General features: G+C 43.4%; 7 protein-coding genes across 10 annotated transcripts; 4 read left to right on the top strand and 3 right to left on the bottom strand.

Moving 5' to 3' along the window:
• The first annotated feature begins 1409 nt into the window (after positions 1 to 1409).
• Positions 1410 to 1754, top strand: LOC135435015 (uncharacterized). Its single transcript, XM_064691876.1, has one exon. The coding sequence runs from the start codon at positions 1410 to 1412 to the stop codon at positions 1752 to 1754; it is 345 nt and encodes a 114-aa protein (XP_064547946.1).
• A 1403-nt stretch (positions 1755 to 3157) lies between these two features.
• LOC135435014 (shematrin-like protein 2) lies at positions 3158 to 3565 on the bottom strand. Its single transcript, XM_064691875.1, has one exon. The coding sequence runs from the start codon at positions 3563 to 3565 to the stop codon at positions 3158 to 3160; it is 408 nt and encodes a 135-aa protein (XP_064547945.1).
• Positions 3566 to 5117: 1552 nt separating this feature from the next.
• LOC135435013 (acanthoscurrin-1) lies at positions 5118 to 5570 on the bottom strand. The gene has a single exon (XM_064691874.1). The coding sequence runs from the start codon at positions 5568 to 5570 to the stop codon at positions 5118 to 5120; it is 453 nt and encodes a 150-aa protein (XP_064547944.1).
• Positions 5571 to 6393: 823 nt separating this feature from the next.
• Positions 6394 to 6882, top strand: LOC135435012 (probable H/ACA ribonucleoprotein complex subunit 1). The gene has a single exon (XM_064691873.1). It carries the CDS (start codon positions 6394 to 6396, stop codon positions 6880 to 6882), a length of 489 nt encoding a protein of 162 aa, XP_064547943.1.
• Positions 6883 to 7458: 576 nt separating this feature from the next.
• metro (membrane palmitoylated protein 7-like protein metro) lies at positions 7459 to 16597 on the top strand. Of its 4 annotated transcripts, none has more exons than XM_064691950.1 (9): positions 7459 to 7982; positions 12218 to 12323; positions 12378 to 12655; positions 12717 to 12848; positions 13239 to 13268; positions 14037 to 14204; positions 14276 to 14597; positions 15341 to 15634; positions 15699 to 16597. In XM_064691950.1, the coding sequence occupies exons 2-9, from the start codon at positions 12281 to 12283 to the stop codon at positions 16217 to 16219; spliced, it is 1788 nt and encodes a 595-aa protein (XP_064548020.1). In that variant the 5' UTR covers positions 7459 to 7982; positions 12218 to 12280; the 3' UTR covers positions 16220 to 16597. The 4 variants fall into 4 exon arrangements, with proteins under 4 accessions (XP_064548020.1, XP_064548021.1, XP_064548022.1 ...); XM_064691952.1 differs by having other exon boundaries at positions 7461 to 7982; positions 15458 to 15634; XM_064691951.1 differs by lacking the exon at positions 13239 to 13268 and having other exon boundaries at positions 7460 to 7982.
• A 1692-nt stretch (positions 16598 to 18289) lies between these two features.
• On the top strand, positions 18290 to 20967 carry pyd3. The gene is made up of 4 exons (XM_064691958.1): positions 18290 to 18491; positions 19237 to 19499; positions 20060 to 20679; positions 20741 to 20967. Exons 1-4 carry the CDS (start codon positions 18388 to 18390, stop codon positions 20912 to 20914), a joined length of 1161 nt encoding a protein of 386 aa, XP_064548028.1. The 5' UTR covers positions 18290 to 18387; the 3' UTR covers positions 20915 to 20967.
• Positions 20916 to 22772, bottom strand: LOC135435060 (spermine oxidase-like). The gene is made up of 3 exons (XM_064691954.1): positions 22626 to 22772; positions 21898 to 22565; positions 20916 to 21832 (listed from the first exon to the last, which is right to left on the bottom strand). Exons 1-3 carry the CDS (start codon positions 22632 to 22634, stop codon positions 20968 to 20970), a joined length of 1542 nt encoding a protein of 513 aa, XP_064548024.1. The 5' UTR covers positions 22635 to 22772; the 3' UTR covers positions 20916 to 20967.
• Positions 22773 to 23842: the final 1070 nt, after the last annotated feature.

Genomic DNA, 23842 nt, shown 5'->3' with positions numbered 1-23842 from the left:
ATGACAGCTATAACATATATATGACTATAACTATTTGTTGCTGATAAGCTTTATCTGGTTTATTTAGCAAATCGATAGTCAAATAAAAGACATCTGCTGCTAAGGTCAATTGGATTACGTTTCAAGACCAGATCTGGCCACGAGCAGGCGGTAAAGACAACGGCAAACATGATGTAACTAGCAGCTAAAGACCTAAGCAAACTCTAGACCCAGCCAGACCCAGCCAGACCCAGCCAGACCCAGAGAGCCACAGCCAGAGCCAGAGCCAGAAGCTAACCCAACCCAATCGAACTTTGGTTCAAAATGAAAAGAAAACGATGCACTTACCGACTGCGAGATGCGCTGTTTCCAGTGTTAAGCAACAGCGTAAATAGTGTTTCTTATTATAATCAGCAGAAGATCAGAAGTTTTAAGTATTAAACAACATTTAAAGTCCAATTTTTCTGGAAAGAAAATTAAGAAATTTATGATTATAAGAATAAATAAATGCATTTTTATGCTATTTAAATGTATTACTTTAAAATTAATAAATATAATTTATTTATGATCAATTTAATAAGTCCAAGTACTCGAAAATAAAATGCTTCAGTTTGCAATAAACGAATAATTCCGCTTATAATTTCTAGACACTTTTGAAAAATCGTTTAATTTTTTGGTAATTATAATTGGATTAAGATAATTAACCGAATTTGTATTATTTCAAAATAATGAATTTCATTTATATATGATAAATTGATAAAGTCTAAGTAAGAAATTTGAATTTCGAACCATCAAAATTTACTGTTAATAGAATTTTGCTCAAAAATAAAAGGTATCAAGCTTCAAATTTGGTTTATAGTTTCTGGACAAATCTGAAAAACCGATTAATTTATTATAAATTCAAATTGGATTAATAAAATTTGACTAATTTGTTACACTTTCTATATATTATGCACCCAAGACTTGAATTTCGAACCATCAAAATTTACGTTAAATAAAATTGTACTCAAAAATAATTGAATAATTCCATTTATAATTTCTGGACAAATTCAAAAAAATTGAAATTGTAATTAAGATTGTTTATCGAATTTGTTACACTTTCTAAATTAAGTAGTGCCAAATTTTGCTCAGTGTACAATCGAACATTACACGCACTCGATATACTCTCCTTACCCGGAGAACAGCGTATAATCAGTCAAAAAAATCAATGAATGAAAGCACATTTTTTGGTATGAAAACGCAACAAGTAAAGTAAAGCAAATTGTGGACACACGCAATTAGCAGCTAAACGCACGAGCCGCGCCCAGAGCAGAGAAGATGGCAGAGAAGAAGCAATGTGTCCCTCTATATATAGGCATGAATCTTTCGCATTTGCAGATCAAGTACAAATCGGCCAACAGCTAAAACTAAAACCAAAACCAAAGCCAAATATGAAGTTTACCGTGCTGAGTCTTCTTCTCCTGCTGCTGCTGGCCCTGAGCGGCAGCTTGGCAGCGCCTGTGGAGCTGGAGGAGCCTGTGCCTCTAAGCCTGCTGGATGTGGATTTGGATGTGGGGCAGCAGCCGGAGGCGGAGGCGGAGAGCGTTCGTGTGGCACGCGGCCTGGGCCTGGGCGGCTTTGGCGGCGGCGGCGGCCTGGGCGGCAAATTTAGCGGTTTCGGCGGCCTGGGACTGGGCCATGGCTTTGGCGGACACGGCTTTGGCGGCGGCTTTGGCGGACACGGCTTCGGCGGCGGCCTCGGCGGCTTCAAGGGACTCTTCAACAAGCATTTCTAATGCCTAGGCTTAAGTGTATTTTTATTTCGCGTAAACAAATTATAGTTTTAATTGAAAAACTCAAAAGTTTTGTGTTTGAAAAATGGGATTCAAGGCGCCGTAGAATTGCAGCTCCGAATCCGACTCGATCGCAGGCGTAGTGCTGCGCAGATGTGGGCGTGGCCGCCTGGTGGTGCTGCTAGTGGCGGCGGCAGGTGGAGCGCGCCAGTGGCTGATGACCTCACGCACCTGACCCACAAAGCCGCGCCACAGATTCAGCGAGGGTTTGTGTGCTGCAAATGGGATGTATTTAGCTGCAAAGTTAACTGGGCAACTTTAAGGCCTACCCGGAGCTGGCGGTCCCACCTGCGCATCGTACTCCAGCTCGTCCAAGGCGGAGACTAGGCCCCACAGCAGCAGCAGCAATAGGCAAATCACACGCAACATTTTGAGCCCAAATCAAAACTGAGCCAAGTCGAAATCATTTATAAGCACAACTCTGAGATGGCCACTTGACCACTTTCCACATCATAAAACGCGGCCACTCCTCTGCCCAACGATGCTAAACCGTGCATAATAAGTGTGCGGGACCGACTAGGAGATACCCTGTAGCCAGCCTGGCTTTGTATGTACCTTTGCATTTACCTTTGCAATCATTATTATCTGCTTAAGCCTTAATAATCTTCCAATAATGCTTAAAAAGCCGCAGGTCGAAGCCGATAATTATCGATTTTAGGAAAGGGAGGTTATCGATTAGTTATCCATCAGTTATCGACCAGTTATCGATCAGTTATCGATTTGGTATATATCAGTTATCGATTAGTTATCGATCAGTTATCGATCAGTTATCGGTCAGTCATCGATCATATAAGAAATTGACTGTAAAATGTAGTCTTTTGCACTGTTCTATATATTTATTTATTGATATATATATATATATATATATATATATATATAAAGTGGACAGTGAGATCGACTAGGAGCTACCCTATAGCCAACATACTCTGTAGGTACTTCTGTATACACATACAGAAAATGCCTGAGCCCTTATAATCTTCAAGTCATGCTTAAAAAGCTGAAGCTCCAAGCTGATATTGCTCGTTTTTGGATAAGTGAGGATATCGATCGGTTATCGATCAGTTATCGATCAGTTATTGGTCAGTTATCTATCAGTTATCGATCATTCAAGAAATTTTAGTCTCATTTCAAATATAATATACAGTAAATGGGCTCTGAGATGCCTTCTGTTGCCTGTTACATAAATTTGCAGCAATTCGAACGCCTTTTGGCCACTTTCTTACATGTACAGGGTATAAAAACACACATCAGTTGCTCAAACAAACATAAAATCACACATTTATTGCTGTGCCGCACAATGGGAATATCACAAATTATAATCAACAGCCAAAAGAAATGGCAAACTTTTAGCCATAGTAGCCGCCGCCGCCGCCGAAGCCGCCAAAGCCGCCACCAAAACCGCCGTAGCCGCCACGGACACGGGTGCGCGTGACAATCCGCGTGCGCTGATAGCCGCCGCCAAAGCCGTAGCCGCCGTAGCCGCCACCGTAGCCGCCGCCAAAGCCGCCAAAGTAGGGCGGCGGCGGTGGACCGAAGAAGGGCGGCGGCGGTGGACCAAAGTACTGGCGCACCTTGCGTGCGCCCTGCTCCACAGGAGCAACTGCATCGGGACTCGCATCCGCCTGCGCATTGTCCACGGCAGCCAGCAGATCCGCGGGCAACGCCTTTGACTCCTCCAGCTCCAGCTGCTCCGGCTCCGCGCGGCAGAGCACCACACAGATGCAGAGCATTAGGCAAATCTTTGCGTATTCCATTGTATTCACAGCCAGAACCGAATAAACCTGCGCAGCCAGCGGCGCTTTAATTTATAGCCAAATATTTGTTGGCTTGGAGCTATACAAAGCGGGGGTTCAATGGCATTTTTCGATTGTCATTGAAAGGTTTTTTATATTTCTTCTTTTTTTTAACAATTATTCTGCCGCACCACAAAAGCCAAAACTAATTATTGTTGAGAGCAAAATAGCGAGTGCTTAAGTTGTTTACTTGAAATTGAACCAATCTTCGGGCGGGCACAAAGTGCTGTTGATGGATGCGGACAGGCACAGTGGAATGGAGACCTACAGCATTAATGAAAATAGCTAAAGCCAATGTTAAAAATAGCCAAATATAGCTGAACTAATTTTCTTAACACAAATTAGCAAGGAAACAAACAGATGTCTAAGAAAAAGGCTAAATGGGCTTACAATTTCAACTATTTCCAACTGAGTACATCTGAGAATAGCCAGACTTGGCTAGAAAACAGCTAAATGGGCAACAATTGTCTATAGATAGCTATCTTTAAGTTATTTAACCAAAATAGCTGAATCCAACGTTAAAAATAGCTTTAAAAAAGCTGAATAAATTTTGAGAGCAAGAAAACAAACAGGAGGTGCCCAAGAAAAAGGCTAAATAGGTTTAAAATTTTAGCTGTTTACAGCTGAGGATCTCTGAGCATACCCTGACTTGGCTAGAAAATAGCTGAATTTACAACAATTAACTAAATCCAATGTTAAAAATAGCTGAATTAATTTTCTGAGCAAGACAACAAACAGAAGATGCCCAAGGCCAAAAGGCTAAATCAGTATACATTTTAACTGTTTACAGCTGAGGATCTCTGAGAATAGCCTGACTTGGCTAGAAAACAGCTGAATGGGCAACCAAAATAGCTGAATCCAATGTTAAACATAGCTTTAAAAAACTGAATTCATTTTCTGACCACAAATTATTTAGAAAAGAAACAGGAAATGCCCAAGAAAAAGGCTAAATCAGTATACATTTTAACTGTTTACAGCTGAGAATCTCTGAGAATAGCCTGACTTGGCTAGAAAAAAGCTGAATGGGCAACAATTATCTATAGATAACCATATTTTAGTTAGCTACCCATCTATAAACCCGCACATATATCTTTAATATTAAATTTTCAAACACACTCTTATCAAATCCGCTCATATTCCACGCGCCAATTCACTCTAAAACGAAATTGGAAACTGGCGTCTACTCTCGTCTAATTGAAATTCACGGCTCGCTCTTAAGCACAGCTGTCGCTAATCTTTTCACAAAAAGCACTTGGAGACTGCACATAAAAGAGCAGCTATTTGTTTATTTTTATTTAGCTCGAGTTATGACAAAATAAGCAAACAAATAGCGCACAAAATGTAAAATGAAACTCGGACAAAGGCAAACGCAAAGAAACTGCAGCATCATCAAGTCAAATATTCACACATACATATATATATATATATATATATGCTGATCTACTTATATACAGATATTTATGCACAATTCGAAACACTTTTGTTCATCGATTGTTTACACTTGAGTTTTTATTCAGCCCAAAAAGCCGCCGCCAAAGCCGAATCCTTTGAACTTGGCAAAGCCAATGCCGCCGCCCACAAAGCTGCCTCCACCGAGGCCACCTCCGTAGCCACCTCCGTAACCCCCTCCGTAGCCACCTCCGTATCCCCCGCCGTATCCCCCTCCGTAGCCAAAGCTGGGAATCGTTTGGACTGTCGAAATGGTGGAGATCACAGGCACCGTGGTGATAACAGGCACCGTGCTTATCACGGGCAACGTTTGGATGGCAGGTGCTGCAACGTAGCCACCGCCGCCGCCCACCAAGCCGCCGCCCACAAAGCCGCCGCCCACAAAGCCGCCGCCGCCGCCGCCGCCAATGTGGCGCGTCTTGCGCACAAGTTCATTGCTCGCAATGGGCGTGGTTGCCGCCAACAGGTTGAAGAGAGAGATTGCCAAGATCAGCGTGTAAACGGTTTGTCGTCGCATCGTGGGATCAGCTACTGATTTGGCCCCAACCCAAGTCGGGTTATTTATGCAAATTAATTAGTGGGCCACGTCTGTTTGTGGCTCAGCCTTAGCATTTGGCCTGTTTGCGCTAACAATTCACAAATCGTAGGACCCCAAAATTCCCCAAGTAAATGTGTTGCCCATCTTACACTGAGAAAAATCTCGTATTTAGTTTACTCCGTATACCCCGGCCTTGCCAGTGGCACGTATAAAATAAGTTCTCTCAATGTTCATTGAAAATGATTTCAAACCCGATCGAACGGTAAACAAAAAACTTTCATAAAACCGCTTTTCGGCAATTTACCACTATTACCGGTGGAATTAAGGTGGAATCATTAAGTTCTTCTCTAGAGCTTTGTAAATAAGTTTGAAGCAAATCGGACTAAGCTTAAGACTTCGGCCAAACAATATTTGAATCGCATTTCCCACCGAGATAAGTGTGAAACACGTCACCCATTAAATCTTTGACTCCCATTTCCACCAAGGAGGAAGGGATTTTTCGAAAAGTGTGAAACACACATCAGATGAATTTTGACAAAGATCTTTGAAAATGAGCTTGAGGCCGATCGGATGATAATCAAAAAAGTTGCAAGCAAACGTTTTTCGCGATTTTTCCACACATGCGGGCGGAATTTGTAGACGTTAAGAAATTGAAATATTTTTCCCCGTGTACAGTTCACACCTGATCAACAGCTATCACAACTGAGTGAAGGTCAGCCCCGGCCACGTGCATGGCGACGCCTTAGTTAATGCGTGTACAAACACAACATAAGTGGCGGGATTTTTTTGGGAGATCTGCTGCATGACGCACCTCACCAAGCCGCATAAAAACGCGGAGGCCTGCGCCGCCGGCGTCAGACAACGTGCTCAACTCGGACTCGAGACTAAGATGCGTTGCTATCTACAAGTGCTGCTGATCTGTGCTGCTGCGCTGGCAGCGCACGCCCTGGAGATTGGACTGCAGCAGTTGCCGGTGGTGCAGCAACAGGTGCCAATTGTGCAGCAGGTGCCCATCATAGTACAGCAGCAGCCGCAGCCGCAGGCGCTTGGCCTGGGCGGACTGGTGGGCGGCGGTGCCGGTTTTGGCGGCGGCTTTGGCAGCTATCGCGAGAGCTATCGCATTAGGGGGCGTGCCTTCGGCGGCGGCGGCTTTAAAGGCGGCCTGGGACATGGCCTGGGCGGTGGCTTTGGCGGCGGCGGCTTTCGCGCACGCTACGACAAGAAGGTGGTCGGCGGCTTTGGTGGTGCCGGCGTGCTGGGCGGTGCGGGCGGCGCTGCGTTACTTGGTTAAAATTGAACTGTTAAACTTATGTTAAATTTATGTTAAGGCTATGTGTTTATCAAAAAAAACTTAAAATTGAAATGTTAAGTTTATGTTAAATTTATGTTAAGTTTATGTGTTTATCAAATAAAACCAGAGCGTAATGGGACACCCTGTATTTTTGATTGTGCGGAGTGTTAAGCTTATGTGCTTGTAAAAATATTAAATATTATTAAGAATTAAATATATTAATACAAATTAATTAAATTAATTAAATAAAACGAAAGCGTAATGGGACACCCTGTATTTTTGATTGCGCGGAGTGCTTATGTGTTTTTAAAAATATTAAATATTATTTTTAAAAAATAATAATAATGTGTTTATCAAATAAAACGAACGCGTAATAGGACACCCTGTATTTTTGATTATGCTCGCGCGTTTTGCTGACATGCGCACTTTCCACCCTGCTCGGGCGCTGCTGCCGCCGCCGCTGTTGGTGGTGGTTGTGTGTGTGTGTGTGCTTGTGTGTGTGTGTACGTGTGTCTGTGAGTGCTTTTTTTCTGAATGGGGCAGCCAGACAGTTAGCCTGGCGACTTGGCCACAGTTCGAGTCAGTCGCTCGCTGCAGTCGCTCATCGTGAACATTGACAGCGCGCGCTCTCTCACTCTCTCTCTCTCGCACACACACACGCTCTCTCGCTCGCTCGCACGCGCTGCCGCCGTCGCTTTCAGTTTAGTTGCACGAGCTGCAGCCGCACTTGCAGCACGCCACACGGCAGGTTCAGCTCAGGTTCAATAATAACAAATCAAATACAATCGAAATCCTTGTGGAACTAACTAAAAATAGCAACAAAAACTGAGCTACAAATTTTACACATATATTCACGCACACACACACATATATATATAGCGCGTGTGCGGTTGTCTGTGTGTGCGCCAAGTGGAAAACTGTTTAAAAATAAAACAAACGCCAAACGGCAAAAGCTGCAAAAACTTTTGTCAACTTTGTCGCCGAGCAAAGAAACCTAAATAAAAAAACATTAGGCATATGCAACATAACCGTAAACAACTACAACAGCAACAGCAACAACAACAACAACGGCCACTGAGCGTGTTTCCATTTGATCTCAGGTAAGCTGCTGCGCGCAGTTTTACTTTCAATGTTAATTAAAAATCGCAAATGAAAATTTTTCGAATATGTTGCTGCGCTCTCTTACACTCACACACACGCACACACAGACATAAACGCGCTCTCTTACATTCACACACGCGCGCTCTTTACACGCGCTCACTCTCACGCGCTGCGCTGCTGGCAGCGTTGCCAGATTTTGCGAGCTGCAATATCTTCATTTTACTGTAATAACTTGTTCTTGCGAACTGCAGGCGATCTAATCTGCGATATTTGTTTTTTTTTGTTGTGATTTTTCAACCCCCTGTCTGGGCTGCGCTACCTATCGCTCGCTCTCCCCCATATTGTGTTACCTGTCCTATCTTATGGGCTTCCTTTCTGCGCCCATTGACACGTATCGTTATGCACAACAACAACAACAACAACGAGAAGCGCATATATAAGAAGGCAAACACGCACTTCGCATGGTCTCAAGTCCTCTGCCGCCGCACTTGCAATTAGCGTAATTGCGGCTCAACACACACACACACACACACACTGACACACACATATGTATTTGGTGTTATCATATGACAAATTGATAGACAGCGTCATTTTACAACACTTGAAAAACAAAAACATAAAGAGAATATTACCGCAGCTCTTAACTTTTATAGTGGAAAAAAGTTGAGCTGCAAATTTTAGATCGACTATTAAAGAGAGAATTTGTAGACTAATTTGTATGCTTAAATCAAGAATATTGCTCTTAGTTCAAGTATCGCTAACTAACTAACTTAACTATTATAGTAGAAAAAAAAGTAGAGCTACATCTCAGATTTCTAGACAACGATTGACTATTAAGCAGCATAGCAGAATTTGTAGACCGATTTGTTTACTTAATTCAAGAACATGCATACTTATTTCAAGTATTGATATAACGATTTGTATGCTTAGTTCGAGAACTTTGCGCTTGTTGAAGGCATTTGCATTCCAAATTCAAGATTTACTGCCTTATTTTACGCATTTTTAGACCAATTCGTATTCCTTTTTCTACCAATTTGCTTTCATGCTAAGATTTTTGAGGGATTTGTAATCCTACTGCCCCATTTTAAATCTTTTTTTAAGACTTATTGAGCTGGATTTCATAATAAATTCATTTTAGCTACCCATTTTCATATCTCTCTTATGAACTATTATGCAAATTGTGATAGTTTTCGATTATGCAAATTTCCAATTGGTGTGCACTCATTACAATTCCGTTCGTTTAGCTGAGAGTTTACATCCATTAAGAATAATGGATGACCCCACAACCACCTAGCCACCCCCTCACCCTCTCATCCTCTCACCCAGCCACCCACGCTGCTGACGTCGTTGCATTGTAACCCTGACAGAGAGTCAGCTGTAGTAGTATGTTGTTTTGGGCCACCTTTGACATATTGTACTATATAGTTCAAGGTCATTTAAAGATAGATGCAGCTGAGCAGCTGGAGCAGCGATAAGGGTCTGTCCCTCAACTGTGTCCACTCGGAAAATCTGCCCACTGTCAAGGGCAAAAACAGAATACAAAACATAACAGGCGCAGATAATTGATTACTTTTATTCGTGCCGCGAATTCGTATTCCTCAAAAGTTGTAGCATGCGAATGTCATTTAAGGTTCATCCGCATGGCAACAGCTATTTATGACACCTGGCGCCAATCCTTGGCAGCCTGAGCCTAAATGTATGTACAAACTGTAGGCCAAAAATATCTACAAGAAATGATGAACACATTCTATTTTCACTACTTTAGCAGGGCAAAAGCCTGCAGCTCAAGAAACTATCGACCTTTTTAGCATCCCAAATGGATCTGCCGGCAACTTGTATCGAATGTATACGAGAATATATGAACACATTCTTTTTTCACTACTTTAGCAGGGCAAAAATCTGCAGGTCACGAAACTATCGCATCCCTAATGGATCTGCGAGTAAATTGTACGAAATATCTATAAGAATATATGAGTACATTCTTTTTGCCCCACTTTGTAAGGACAAAAACCTGCAGATCATGAAACTATCGCCATTTAAAGCCTCCTAAATGGAACTGCGAGTAAATTGTACAAAATATTTACAAGAAATTATGAACACATTCTTTTTTCACTACTTTGTAAGGACAAAAACCTGCAGCACATGAAACTATCGCTGTTTCAAGCATCCCAAATGGATCTGCGAGTAAATTGTACGAAATATCTACAAGAAATTATGAACACATTCTTTTTTCACTACTATAGCAGGGCAAAAGCCTGCAACTCATGAAACTATCTCTTTTCAAGCATCCTAAAGTGATCTGCGATTAACTTGTATGAAATATTTCCAATAAAATTATGAACACATTCTTTTCTCACTACGTTAGCAGGGCGAAAGCCTGCAGCTCAAGAAACTATCTCTGTTTCAAACATCCCAAATGGATCTGCGAGTAACTTGTATTAAATATCTATATGAAATTATGAACACATTCTTTTTTCACTACTTTGTAAGGACAAAAACCTGCAGCTCATGAAACTATCGCCATCTAAAACATCCCAAATGGATCTGCCAGTAACTCGTACAAAATATCTACAAGATTATATGAACACATTCTTGTTGCCCCACTTTGTAGGGTTAAAAGTTTGCAGCTCATGAACAGCCGAATAATCGCTGCTATTATCAGCATTTTGTCATGTAATGCTGCGTAAAAAACTGAGCACACTTTGCAAGCAATACAGTCCAGCTGGGCTGCTGCTGCTCGGCAGGTCAGGTCCTTTGGTCATTTGGCCGTAAAGTGTTAACGAGTGGCAGCAGCTAACAATAGCAAAAGAGTTTAGGCCCCATTATGGACACAAAGTGTTAGTGAACTTTTGTGCCGGACAACTTGGCAGCTGTCCAGGCGCAGAACTTGTTTTCCAGCTGAATAAACAAAGGCGAAAGGCGAAAGGACAAGCAACAGGAAGGCAGCGCAGCCATTGAACATTTAATGTATGCACTGCAGCAATGTTTGTGTTTGTTTTTTCTACAGAAGCCAAGTTCCATTTCCAGTTCCATTTCCAGTTCTTGGGCTTATTTATGGCGAGGACGGCGCCAGCTTTCCACTCAAAACAGACTAAGTTCAGTCACAATGAAAATGGCCATAAATTGCGACAATCCCCCGCCCCATAAATCAGCGGCAAGTGGAGCGCAGCCCAGTTGGAACCGGCTTAATGGCAGCTAATTGCATTTGCTGCGACAAAAGAAGCCGGGTTTGGGTTCGGCTTGTTTGTGCGACAGCCAGACGCCAGCTGAGGCTGAAATTTCTAACAAGAGCACGCATTACACATACGACCCGTTGCCAAAATTCTTTGTCTGACTTGGGGGGCAGTTCCATGAGGAGCGAGGTCCTCCTTGGCTTCCCTTTGCCAGCTGTGCAAAATTGACTTTTCGCACGCATCAGCATTTTCTTTTGTCTGCTCTGACTTTATATACTGTGTCCTGTTTATGGCCAAATTTACATAAGTTTCTTTCAAATTGAGTATCGATTTTGGTTATTTAAAAAACTGTTGGGGGGCGGCATATAAAGGCAGTTATTTATTCGAACTGCTTCTCTTCAATGACAGCTTCTTCTTCTGTCTGCTGACAATTTGCAAGCATACACTCATATCTTTATGGAGCTAGTTATGATATATTCCTAATTTATAGTAAAAGTCCCAGACGGCAATCAAATAAACTGTTAAGTGTATTAAGATGAACACAAGGATGTCAATAATGTAACCACATTCATGAATAAGAAATAAGTTTTCTTTGCGACCCATTTCTACAGATTCTTGTTACTTAAAAGACCTTTGTTTATCCCTTATTCATTATAATGTAAAAAATACTGGCGACCGAGCAGGAACTTATTTAAACATTTTTTCCCAACAAATAAGCTGAACTTATAAGAAATGACATTTACATATTTTAAGTCTCCTATTTAACATAAAGCAGTTGTTAAATATATGCTGAAGAGTCCCTGCTCGACCAGTCTTTCTTTTCATTCAATAATGTAACCAAATTCATAAATAATATATAGATTCTTCTTAATTAAAATACCTTACATTATATCCCTCAATCATTAGATTGCAGAAAATACGGGCGCCCGAGCAGGGACTTCTTTGCTGGCGCCCGAGCTGGGACTTTTTTGCTGGCGCCCGAGCAGGGACTTTTTTGCTGAAGAGTCCCTGCTCGGGCGCCAATATTTTTGCCTAATACTCATATATTTCTCCCTTTACAGTTATACAGTGCCAAAGAAGTCTAAGGGAGCAAGTGTAGCTGCGAGTTTGTGCGTGTTTGTGGCATGCTAGCTACAGTTATGGCATCAGATATCAATTGGGATCCAGGTGAGCCCCGCCCACAACTCTCTCTCTGCCCTCTCTAAACCTTTGCGATTGCAGCGCTTTCAAGGCTGATAACGACGTTAAAGGAATCGGACAATTTGTCCAATGATCAGGAGATAGACTTTCTGAAGGCCCTGCTGGAATCGAAGGAGCTGAATGCGTTGGTCAATGTGCACACAAAGGTGGCCAAGGTGGGCCGCGATGAGCGTCTCGCGCCCGTGCTGTCCACCTCGGCCCAGGTGCTGTACGAGGTGCTCGAGCAGCTGTCGCAGCGCTGTCATCTAAGCGATGACTGCAAGGAGGCATTTCACCTGCTGCAGGACTCCCACGTGCAGGTGAGAAAGAGGGGTGAAAATTAAAAAAGAACTGCAACTAAATGGAATTCATCTGCCGCAGCACCTGCTCTTTGCACACGATGCCATTGCGCAGAAGGACTTCTATCCGCATCTGCCGGAGGTGCCCATCGAAATGGACGAGGACGAGGAGACCATCAAGATTGTGCAGCTCGTCAAGAGCAACGAGCCACTGGTGAGTTTGAACTCGAACTCGCAACGCTTTGCGACTCATGCCCATTTGTGTCACCTGTCATTTGCATCGATCAATATCGCATCTATATAGAGTGTGCTATAACTGTCTCAACTCAGGCGCTCATTTCTCATAATTTTACCCGCCATTTCTCACGAGTCTCTCTCTCTCTCTCTCAGTGTCCTCTGCTTTTGTGTCCATAAAGCCAAGCAGCTAAATTCATTCATTTCTAAACCTAAACGCATTTCCCCTTCAAATACTTTCGTCTCAATGCTAACAAATTTTATTGTAAATTTTTGCTTTTGTAACCAAATATCGAACAAAATCGAAAACAATAATTTCCAAAAATTCGCTCACTAAAAAAAATGTATATAAATAAAACATAAAACACAGACAGGAGCACAAAGTGCGGAGCCGATTGTTGTAAGTAAAAAACAAAGTGCTTATTTGTATAGTTCAAGCATTCAATAAGACATAAGTGTAACATGGCACCCCAACAACAACAACAACAAGAACAACAACAACAATAACAATAACAATAACAATAACAACAAAAACAACAAGCCCCAAAACAACTGTTGTATAAAAAACAATTTGTTGAATCTTTTCTTTTTCCTTGTAAAATATCAAGAGAAACCCAGAAACATACAAACACACACATGTAAAGCCCCAACCTCACACACACACACACATGTAAAGCCTCAACTCCTACACACACACATGTACAGCCTCAGTCCCACACACACACACACATGTAAAGTCTCAACTTCACCCACACACACACACACACATGTAAGGCCTCAACCTCACACACACACACATGTAAAGCCTCAACTCCCACACACACACACACAAGTAAAGTCTCAACTTCACACACACACACATGTAAAGTCTCAACTTCACACACACACACACGTACAGCCTCAGTCCCACACACATACACACATGTAAATCCTCAACTCTCCACACACACACATGTAAAGCCTCAACTTCACACACACACACATTAACAGCCACAACCTCACACACACACACATGTAAAGTCTCAACTTCACACACACACACATATACAGCCTCAACTCTCCACACACACACATGTAAAGTCTCAACTTCACACACACGCACACACATACACTCTCAATCTCTCACTCGTTTGTAAACTCTGCTGAAAATTGTGTTGCATACTTTTAGGGCGCCACCATAAAAACGGACGAGGAGACGGGCAAAATAATCATAGCACGAATCATGCACGGCGGCGCAGCGGATCGCTCGGGTCTGATCCATGTCGGCGACGAGGTGATCGAGGTGAACAGCATCAATGTGGAGGGCAAGACGCCGGGCGATGTGCTCACCATACTGGTATTTATTTCGCGTACTCCCCAACCATGTCTGTAAGACTCAGTCATATTCAATTTCATTCACTGCCATAGCAAAACTCGGAGGGCACCATTACCTTTAAGCTGGTGCCCGCGGACACGAAGGGCGCCCAGCGCGAGTCCAAGGTGCGTGTGCGCGCCCATTTCGACTACAATCCGGATGTGGATCCGTATATACCCTGCAAGGAGGCGGGCCTGGCATTTCAGCGCGGCGATGTCCTGCACATTGTCGCCCAGGATGATGCCTATTGGTGGCAGGCGCGCAAGGATCACGAGCGTTCCGCCCGCGCCGGCCTTATACCGAGCCGGGCTCTGCAGGAGCGGCGCATCCTACACGAGCGTACGCAACGCGAATGCAACGACATGGACTCCAAGCGTAAGTGTATACAACTATTTAATCATTCATAATTATCGAATCAATGTGTGTGTGTGTGCACGAATCATTCATTCGCCAAGGAAACCTACTCGAAATCATATCATAAAATTAAATAAGGGTATTCCTATTAATTGTAACTCGAAAAGTTGAAGAGATTTCTTAAAAAAATAGAATACAACTATCGAATCATTTCGAGTCATCGAATCATTCATTCACATATTGAGCCAAAGAAGCCTACTCGAAATCCTTTTCCCAATTAAAATTTAAAATATCTTAAATTAAATAGAGGTGTTCCTCAAAATTGTGACGCGAGAAATATAATATTTAAAATTATTTAAAAAAAAAACTAGAGTACCTACTCAAAATCCTTGTCCCAATTTAAATTAAAATAATTATTTGATATATCATAAAATTAAATAGAGGTGTTCCTGAAAATTGTGACACACGAAATTGTTAAACCGTTAACCCCCCTCAGCTAAGGCCCTTATACACCAGGGCTGCAGCTGCAACAATTTGAGGTTAAGTACAGAAAATAAGAATTTTTTGTACCTCGCACAATTGCAGGAATAGCTCTATTGATTCGGATCAAACAGACTTTAATCTGCCCACGCATGTAACTCATTCGTTTCATTCTAACCATTTGCTCACTCATCAAAACCAATCATCGCTTCACAACGAACTCGAACTCCTCCTCCGCCTTCGCCTCCGCCTGCGTTGCACCTCCGATTCCCACCTGGTCGCAGCCGGTTCATGCGCCTCGCTCTGCACGACGCCGCCCGGCTCGCCCCGGCTGCAGACGAGCAGCAGCAGCAGCTCGTGCCGCCAGCCAAAAACTAAAAAGATCATGTACGATTTAACAGAGAACGATGACTTTGACCGGGAACTGATTGCGACATACGAGGAGGTCGCCAAGCTATATCCGAGGCCCGGCATCTATCGTCCCGTCGTGCTGATCGGAGCGCCCGGCGTCGGACGCAACGAGCTGCGCCGCCGGCTGATAGCGCGCGATCCGGACAAGTTTCGCAGTCCGGTGCCATGTGAGTTGAACCTCCAGCTTAGTTGCCAGATCTCTAAATAATCCACATCCCAATCCCCTTGCAGATACCACCAGGCCGATGCGCACGGGCGAGGTGCCCGGCCGTGAATACATTTTCGTGGCACGCGACAAAATGGACGCGGACATCGAGGCCGGCAAGTTTCTCGAGCACGGCGAGTACAAGGGCCATTTGTATGGCACCTCCGCGGAGAGCGTCAAGTCGATTGTGAACGCGGGCTGCGTCTGTGTGCTGAGTCCGCATTATCAGGCCATCAAGACGCTGCGCACGGCCCAGCTGAAGCCATTCCTCATACACATCAAGCCGCCGGAGCTGGCCGTGCTGAAGGCGACACGAACGGAGGCCAGGGCCAAGTCCACGTTCGATGAGGCCAATGCGCGCAGCTTTACGGACGAGGAGTTCGAGGATATGGTCAAGTCGGCGGAACGCATCGATTTCATCTATGGCCACTTTTTCGATGTCCAGATCGTTAACGGGGAGCTGGTGAATGCCTTCGAGCAGCTCGTTCAGCATGTCCAGCGGCTGGAGAACGAGCCCCTCTGGGCGCCCTCCATGTGGGTGCAGTAAATACCACACCCCCTCCCCCTCCCCCTCGCAATTTGTTGAACCAACACCAAAGTATTTGCCATACGAATTTAGCCAACTAATTTTCTTGTTGTTCTTGGCCCAGAGACAAGAAACAAAAAAAACTGTACAGTTGATTGCCAATGTTGCACGGCATTTAGTTAGAAAGAGATAGAGAGAGAAACGCACGCAGAGCGAAAGAGAGAGAGAGAGATATACACGTATATATATATATATAAATAGAGAGAAATACTATTTACCCCTAGGCGGTCCTGCCGGACGCTCCTGTCCAGCGTTAGTCCTTTTCACGACATGTACCTTTTTTGCGTAAAAGTGAAAACAATGAAAAGAATACAATAAAAATCAAATACGAAAAGAAAATGGAGATAAAATTATTACAAAACTAATTAAACAAACATTTAACCAAATTTAAGCGAAATTATTGCAAAAACAAAAAACAAAAAACGAACAAAAAAAAACTCTGTTGTACAACAATTATTTAACTCGAATAACGATTGTCCAAAACCAAATCCATATATATTAAAGATATAAAATGTTTAAATTTTATAAACAAACCAAGAGAAAATTATAAATGTGTTACAAATTCCAGCAATTCGACTTTTCTGTGTATTATTATCCAGAATTTAAGGCATCAGTTTATGTTTACAGCGAGGATTCGAACCAGCAACTTTACTTTTTTGTTTCCATCTATCTATCTTTCTTTCTTTCTATCTATCTATCTATCTATCTCTATCTTTAGTAGAGTTTTTAATTGTTAAGAAATGAATTGGATTCGAACCAGCAACTTTACTCTTTTGTTTGTTTCTATCTATTCATTTATCTATCTATCTATCTATCTATCTATATATCTATATATCTATCTATTTATCTATCTATCTATCTATCTATCGATCTATCCATCTATCTCTATCTTCAGTATAATTTTGAATTTTTAATTGTTAAGAAATGAATTGGATTCGAACCAGCAACTTTACTTTTTTGTATCTATCTATCAACTTATTTATCTATCTATCTATCTCTATCTTTAGTGGAATTTTTAATTGTTAAGAACTGTTGTCGCCTTGAAAACCTGTGATATATGCAAAAGCGATTCCATTTACGCCACATTTGTATGTGCATAAGTAATTATGATCTCAGAGAATAATATTTGCATTTGCTCGCATTAAATGACAAAACATTTGCGACTGTCGAGAGAACTCTGTTGATAAGCCAGAGTATGCTTATGGAGAAAATAACAAACTAGCCCAAAATATAGTGGAGGAGGCAAATCTTTATATTTGTACATATGTATATCAAAATAAATAATCCAATCTTAACATTTTAACGAGGGTAAGTACATCATGTTCATAACAAGATTTAAGAATTTTTCCTTTATAAATTTCTCCAATTTTAACTGTCGGATTGTTACCATATCTCTGAGATTCTAATGTCCAGACACCTCAAACTTAGGCATAAAGAAAACTCCCAAATTATACAGAGATCACGAAAAATTCTCTTCTGGTCCCCAGGAACAACTCTCCAAATTTAAGAAACTTAAGACTTAAGAAAGTATTTTAAAATACTCTCGAGTTTATATGGCAACGCCTTGATTTTCTACAACACCTATGACCTAGGGGTGGTGGGAAAGCTTCTTAATGTGGGGAAAGCCTACGCTGAGCTTAACCCTTCACTGGCCACTGGGCTCTGTGCCGCACACCCAAGTTTATAGCTATATTTATTTCTTTTAGCTATAAAACAACCATGCAGCAGCCTCTTTTGGGGGGTTAAAGAGGCGGCTGCTCGGCTGCTTCGGCAGCTGCGTCATTGCTAATTGAGAGAAGGTCAAACGACGCGAGCGCCAGCCCAGAGCAGAGAGCAGAGCGTAGAGAGTGTAGAGTGGAGAGGAAAGTAACAAAAGCAGCAGCAGCCGGGTGATTGCAAATGAGCGAAGAGAGACCGGATAGTGGAGAGAGTAGAGTGGAGAGTGGAGAGGGAAGCGATTGCGAATGCGGCGTGCGCCGCGATCATTGGCCATGCACATTCCGCGTCGTGCGCTAATCGCGAGTGGTTGTTGCCCAGAGACGAGCGCTTGTCTAGAGAAACGTACCGCTGCCCCACCCCCCACCCGCCCTTCTTCATTATAGACGTCAATTGAATTGTCGCCGAAAACTATGTCGAAATTTGAACTGAAAAATCTGGATGAGTGCCTGGAGAAGCATTTGCCAGCGGAGGAGCTAAGAGAGGTCAAGCGCATACTTTATGGCGTGGAGCAGGAGTAAGTATATATATATATACAGACACAAGCACACACACACACATATGCAAGTTATATGCTAATCAGAGCTTAACAGTCAGCTGCTAACTGCCTGATAAGCAATACAATGTAGTTTAACAGCTGCACAGATAAGCCGAAAAGTATGTCCCATTATTTGGAGAGTAGTGTGAAATCTGTGGCAATAACATGTGTTAAATTGACGCCATATCAAAAAATAAATAAATAAACACATTAAATTTATATTTAGAATATATATAGAGAGAATTCTCAGTTTGAGAGGGATTGGCATGTTTTACTTGTGCTCCGAAATTTTTATATTATTTCACGCTACAAAACTATCTTCTTTATACATTTTGCATTAGTTGTGGTTGATTTTTCTAGAATATATTAAATTAAAATCATATATATTCCAAGTATGAAACCTTAGTCTGAGACAGACTAAAAGTTAGACAGATTGACAAACTATATCAGATATATGGACTGCACTCTTGATGCTTGATCAAGAATATTTATTTATTTTATTTTGTATGTGTGCGCAGAAGCTATGACGAATCAGCATAACCCTCTGAAAGGGTATCAAAAGTTGGAGGCAACAAAATAGACGAGCAAAACAAAAACAGATCTATGAGTCGAGCGCAATGTTTACGAATTAAGTCGAATACAAGCAAAGAGAACTCTCGCGCTCTTGCGCTCTTTTACTCTCTGCTCCACTCACTCCATTCTCTCTTTTGCAATCATCCCTTAGCCAAACTCTGAAGCTGCCCGCGAGCGCCACACTCATCGCCGAGCAGAATGGCTTTGAGATCAAGGGCTATCGCTTTGGGGCGCGCGAGGAGCAGCTGCGCAAGCCGCGCCTGGTGCGTGTGGGCGCCATCCAAAACTCCATTGCGCTGCCAACGACGGCGCCCATTGAGCAGCAGCGCGAGGGCATTTGGAACAAGGTGAAGCTGATGATCAAGGCCGCGGCACAGGCCGGCTGCAACATCGTGTGCACCCAGGAGGCATGGAGTAAGTACAACCCCAACTAGAACCCTGCATCGGTTAGCTCAATAGCTTCAAACTCGGATATTTAGGCAAGCAACGCAGTGTTCGAGTGAAGAATACCTTAAGGCAGAAGGAGTTCGAGCTGTTCGAGTCGGCAACATGTTCGAGCTCGAGTCGGCAACATGTTCGAGCTAAAAATATGAGTCTCGACCCGCTCGAACGAAATACTTTTCGATTGATTCGCTACAGGGCTGAAATCCTAACTAAACATAAACACCAGCTTATTATGGTTAAGATTGAAGAAGTTCGACCTGTTCGATTCGAGTTTGAGTCTCGACTCGCTCGAACAAAATAATTGTTCAAGTATCCGAAACACGTTTCGATTGACTCGATGCAGGGCTCAAACATAACACGAGTTGCTTATGGTTATGGATGAAGAAGTTCTACCCACTCAAGTCAGCAACATGTTCGAGCTACAAATTTGAGTCGCAACTCGCTCGAATGAAACACTTTTCGATTGATTCGATGCAGGACTCAAACACAAACACGAGTTGCTTATGATTATGTCTTCCCCTCCCCTCTAGCCATGCCCTTTGCGTTCTGCACGCGCGAAAAGTTTCCCTGGTGCGAGTTCGCAGAGGAGGCGGAACGCGGTCCGACAACCAAAATGCTGGCGGAGCTGGCCAAGGCCTACAACATGGTCATCATACACTCAATACTGGAGAGGGATGTGGAGCATGGCGAAACGATATGGAATACGGCCGTGGTCATCTCGAACAGCGGCCGTTATATGGGCAAGCATCGCAAGAATCACATACCCCGTGTGGGCGACTTCAATGAGTCCACCTACTACATGGAGGGCAATACGGGTCATCCCGTGTTCGAGACCGAGTTCGGCAAGCTGGCCATAAACATATGCTATGGCCGGCATCATCCGCAGAACTGGATGATGTTCGGTGTGAATGGTGCGGAAATTGTGTTCAATCCTTCGGCGACCATCGGACGTCTCTCGGAGCCATTGTGGGGGATCGAGGCGCGAAATGCGGCCATTGCGAATAGCTACTTTACGGTGCCCATAAATCGCGTGGGCAGCGAGACATTTCCCAATGAGTACACCTCCGGCGACGGTCAGCCGGCGCACAAGGAGTTCGGACCCTTCTATGGCTCCACATATGTGGCGGCGCCCGATGGCTCCAGGACTCCGGTAAGTCTTTGAATTTATTGCTGCGGGTCAGTCTAACACGACGTACTCCATTTTAATGTAGAGCTTGTCCCGCTGCCGCGACGGTCTACTGGTAACCGAGCTGGATCTGAATTTGTGCCGCCAGGTCAAGGATTTCTGGGGCTTCCGCATGACGCAGCGACTGCCGCTCTACGCCGAGTCGTTGGGCAAGGCCGCCGAGCTGGACTTCCAGCCGCAGATAATCAGAGAGCAGTGAACACACTTCCAAAAACTGTATATTGAAAATATAAATTCCAATGGACGGAAAAATTACAAATCCTTTTGGTAGTAGCCCGTCAGGCGTTGAGCCTCGCGGACGCCCGTCTCCACGGCGCCATGGACCGTGGAATAATGATTAATGCTGGTCGCCTCGCCGGCAAACAGAAGGATTGGTCGCACCGACATTGGCACTATGTGATCCCAGGACATGCGCGATCCGTACGGCTCGTAGGCCAGCACATTGACCGGCTGGGCCAGTTGATCCGGTCCGGTCTTGTAGCTGTTGGTCAACAGGGAGCGGTACGAATAGGCGCCCAAATGTGCCGGATCGATGCTCCATTTGCTGCTAACCACGCGGCTGGGATGCGGTATCTTCAGCTTGGGCAGAAATCGCTTTAGCATATACATGATCCCGTGGGCCAACAGTTTGCCGTCTATGGTCTCAATCACCTCCGTGCTGGGGCCCGACGCCCAGCCGAGCAGCACCCGGGGCTGATAGGGATACACGTGAAAGGCATAAATGTCCGAGACCCATTCCAGTTGCGGCTGATTCATATCCTCCGTCCGCCACATGGCATTGAACCCATGCCAGTTGTCCGGCCAGAATTGTTCACCGAATTCGACTAAGATCTTGCACACGCTACCGAAACCCATAAAATTGATGGCCTTGCGTTTGGCCTGCGGCAAATACGGATGAAAGAGTGTGGTATTCCGTTTGAGCACGCCCAGCGAGACGGTGATAACCACATGATCCGCAATATATTTCTTGTCTTGCTCGCAGGACAGCTCGACGGTGCCATCGGAACGATCCCAATCGATTTGCAGAACGCGCGTATTGAGATCAATGCAATCCTTGAGCAGACCCTGCTCATTCATCTCGTCGCCACCGAGAAGCACGCGCAGGAACTGCTTGAAGCTGCAAGGGAATAAGAGGATTTAGAGGTTGGGTTGGGTTTAGGTTAACCCTAAGGTTGGCCCTACCCGCGGTCGCGGAAATTCATGTTTTCGCCGCGACAGGTGCGATATGTCTCGTAGCCGGAGGCGCTCATATCCGTGTCGACGGCGCTGCCCTCCATTTTCTTGAATGTGCGCAAAAATTCGGCGGCCAGCTCACGATCGAGATGCTTCAGACCCGGCTTCGATAGCTCCTCGGCAAACTTCTCCACCAAATATTCACCAAAGGTGCCCTCGTGCTCAAACAGTTCCGAGCGCTTAAAGCGATAGATGGACGAGAGCACATTCACCAGCTTCCGGGCGAGAGAGCGCGACATACGCTGACCGCTGGAACGTATCCAATCCATTTGACGAAACATATCGTTTGCCGGATCCAACATATTCAATTCCCTAACCATTTGATAGACGACATTCTCGTGCTGGCCATAGATCCACTGGGCACCCAAATCGACATAGTTATCGGCGAACTTCATGGTTCTGATACGTCCGCCAATCCGATTGGACATCTCCACGATGCGCACATTCTCGAAGCCGTGCCTCTTCAGCTCGACGGCGCAGGCGAGACCCGAAACGCCGGCGCCCAATATCAGAATTCTGGGATCCTGGTGTAACGACTGATTAAGTTTCTTGGGCGATTTTCTCTTGGATGCATGATACCGATTGTGTAGGGTCCGACTTGATTTTTTCGCACAACACTGCAGTTATTTTTTGGGTCTTAAATTCAAAATTCTCCCCTTGGCATGGGTCGTACTTACACTTCCCATATAATAATTTACAAAATTTAAATTGGCTAAAACTAGAACTGTAGAGAAATTGTCAAATCCACTGAATTTTTGGAATTTAATTGCCTACTCAGCTCAGCTCCGAGCAATACTCAAGAGGAAGATCCGAACGATTATTAAGGGGGCAGAAATTTAATAAGTTCAATTCTTATACAAACACGTCTCAAAGGACATCTTACATCGATATTAGAAAATTAATAAAGGCCCGATCAGATGAAGAACAAAAATTAATATAGACATCCCAAAATTGTGCCAATCGGACGAAAAAATACAACCTTGCAACCGTTTTTCACTTATTTTCCACTATATTATATCACATAAAGTAGCGAAAATGCAGCTCATCAATCACTCAGACAGACAGACAATCAGTCAATCAGTCAGAACAAACTCTTTATATATATATATATATTCATATATATACGCAATTATATATGTATGTATATGGATAACCACATTTAGCTGCTAACTACGACAAAGAGCTCATACTTATGTTAATATGTGAGTCAATCACTTAATCAGTCAGTCAGCACAGTTCTTTATACTGTATTTATACTGTCAATCTACTGTATACTTATTTTCAGCTTAAAATGGAACTTCTATGAATAATGCAGCTTCATAGCGCTGCGTTGATCGCCAATTAGTAAGTCAGTCAATCAATCTGTCAGCCAGTCAGTCAGTCAATCAGTCAGACAATCAGGTGGTCAGTTAAGACAAAATGTTTCATGGTTAGATGGATATATGTATGGTAAATACAACATAGTAGCTTTTTCTATTCAGGATTGATTGATTGATTGATTGTAAGTAGATCCTAAGAAGACCTGAGAAATCAGACGGTCAGTTAAGACAAAATGAATGAGATGGACATAAGAATTATGTATGGTAAGTAGCACAAAGTAGCTTTCTATGCTACATACTTGTATATCGATCAGGATTGATTGATTGATTGATTGATTGTAAGCAGATCCTAAGAAGACCTGACCAATCAAGTCAAAATGTTTTATAGTTGGGTAGATATACGATTTAGGTGTGGTAAATAGCACATGGTAGCATTCTATGCTATATATTTGTATACCTAATCAGGATTGATTGATTGATCAGGCGGTCAATCAAGTCAAAATGTTTTATAGTTGGGTAGATATACGATTTAGGTGTGGTAAATAGCACATGGTAGCATTCTATGCTATATATTT

This window comes from Drosophila montana, unplaced genomic scaffold, assembly GCF_035044405.1.
Source record: "Drosophila montana isolate Dmon_TW-CO22-7 unplaced genomic scaffold, ASM3504440v1 contig_3469_1, whole genome shotgun sequence".
Taxonomy (NCBI): domain Eukaryota; kingdom Metazoa; phylum Arthropoda; class Insecta; order Diptera; family Drosophilidae; genus Drosophila; species Drosophila montana.
The sequence above is the reverse complement of the archived record's forward strand: the minus strand, read 5'-3'. Positions and strand labels throughout refer to the sequence as shown.

Bases quoted from the DNA above. Each gene is read 5' to 3' on its own strand.
- LOC135435015 (XM_064691876.1), top strand. From the start codon at position 1,410: ATGAAGTTTACCGTGCTGAGTCTTCTTCTCCTGCTGCTGCTGGCCCTG.
- LOC135435012 (XM_064691873.1), top strand. From the start codon at position 6,394: ATGACGCACCTCACCAAGCCGCATAAAAACGCGGAGGCCTGCGCCGCC.
- metro (XM_064691950.1), top strand. From the start codon at position 12,281: ATGCTAGCTACAGTTATGGCATCAGATATCAATTGGGATCCAG. The intron at 12,849-13,238 runs GTGAGTTTGAAC...CATAAAACACAG, and splicing joins TCAAGAGCAACGAGCCACTG to ACAGGAGCACAAAGTGCGGA. The intron at 13,269-14,036 runs GTAAGTAAAAAA...GCATACTTTTAG, and splicing joins AAAGTGCGGAGCCGATTGTT to GGCGCCACCATAAAAACGGA.
- LOC135435060 (XM_064691954.1), bottom strand. The intron at 21,833-21,897 runs GTAGGGCCAACC...ATTCCCTTGCAG, and splicing joins ATGAATTTCCGCGACCGCGG to CTTCAAGCAGTTCCTGCGCG.
- pyd3 (XM_064691958.1), top strand. From the start codon at position 18,388: ATGTCGAAATTTGAACTGAAAAATCTGGATGAGTGCCTGGAGAAGCAT. The intron at 19,500-20,059 runs GTAAGTACAACC...CCTCCCCTCTAG, and splicing joins GTGCACCCAGGAGGCATGGA to CCATGCCCTTTGCGTTCTGC. The intron at 20,680-20,740 runs GTAAGTCTTTGA...ATTTTAATGTAG, and splicing joins CCGATGGCTCCAGGACTCCG to AGCTTGTCCCGCTGCCGCGA.
- LOC135435013 (XM_064691874.1), bottom strand. From the start codon at position 5,570: ATGCGACGACAAACCGTTTACACGCTGATCTTGGCAATCTCTCTCTTC.
- LOC135435014 (XM_064691875.1), bottom strand. From the start codon at position 3,565: ATGGAATACGCAAAGATTTGCCTAATGCTCTGCATCTGTGTGGTGCTC.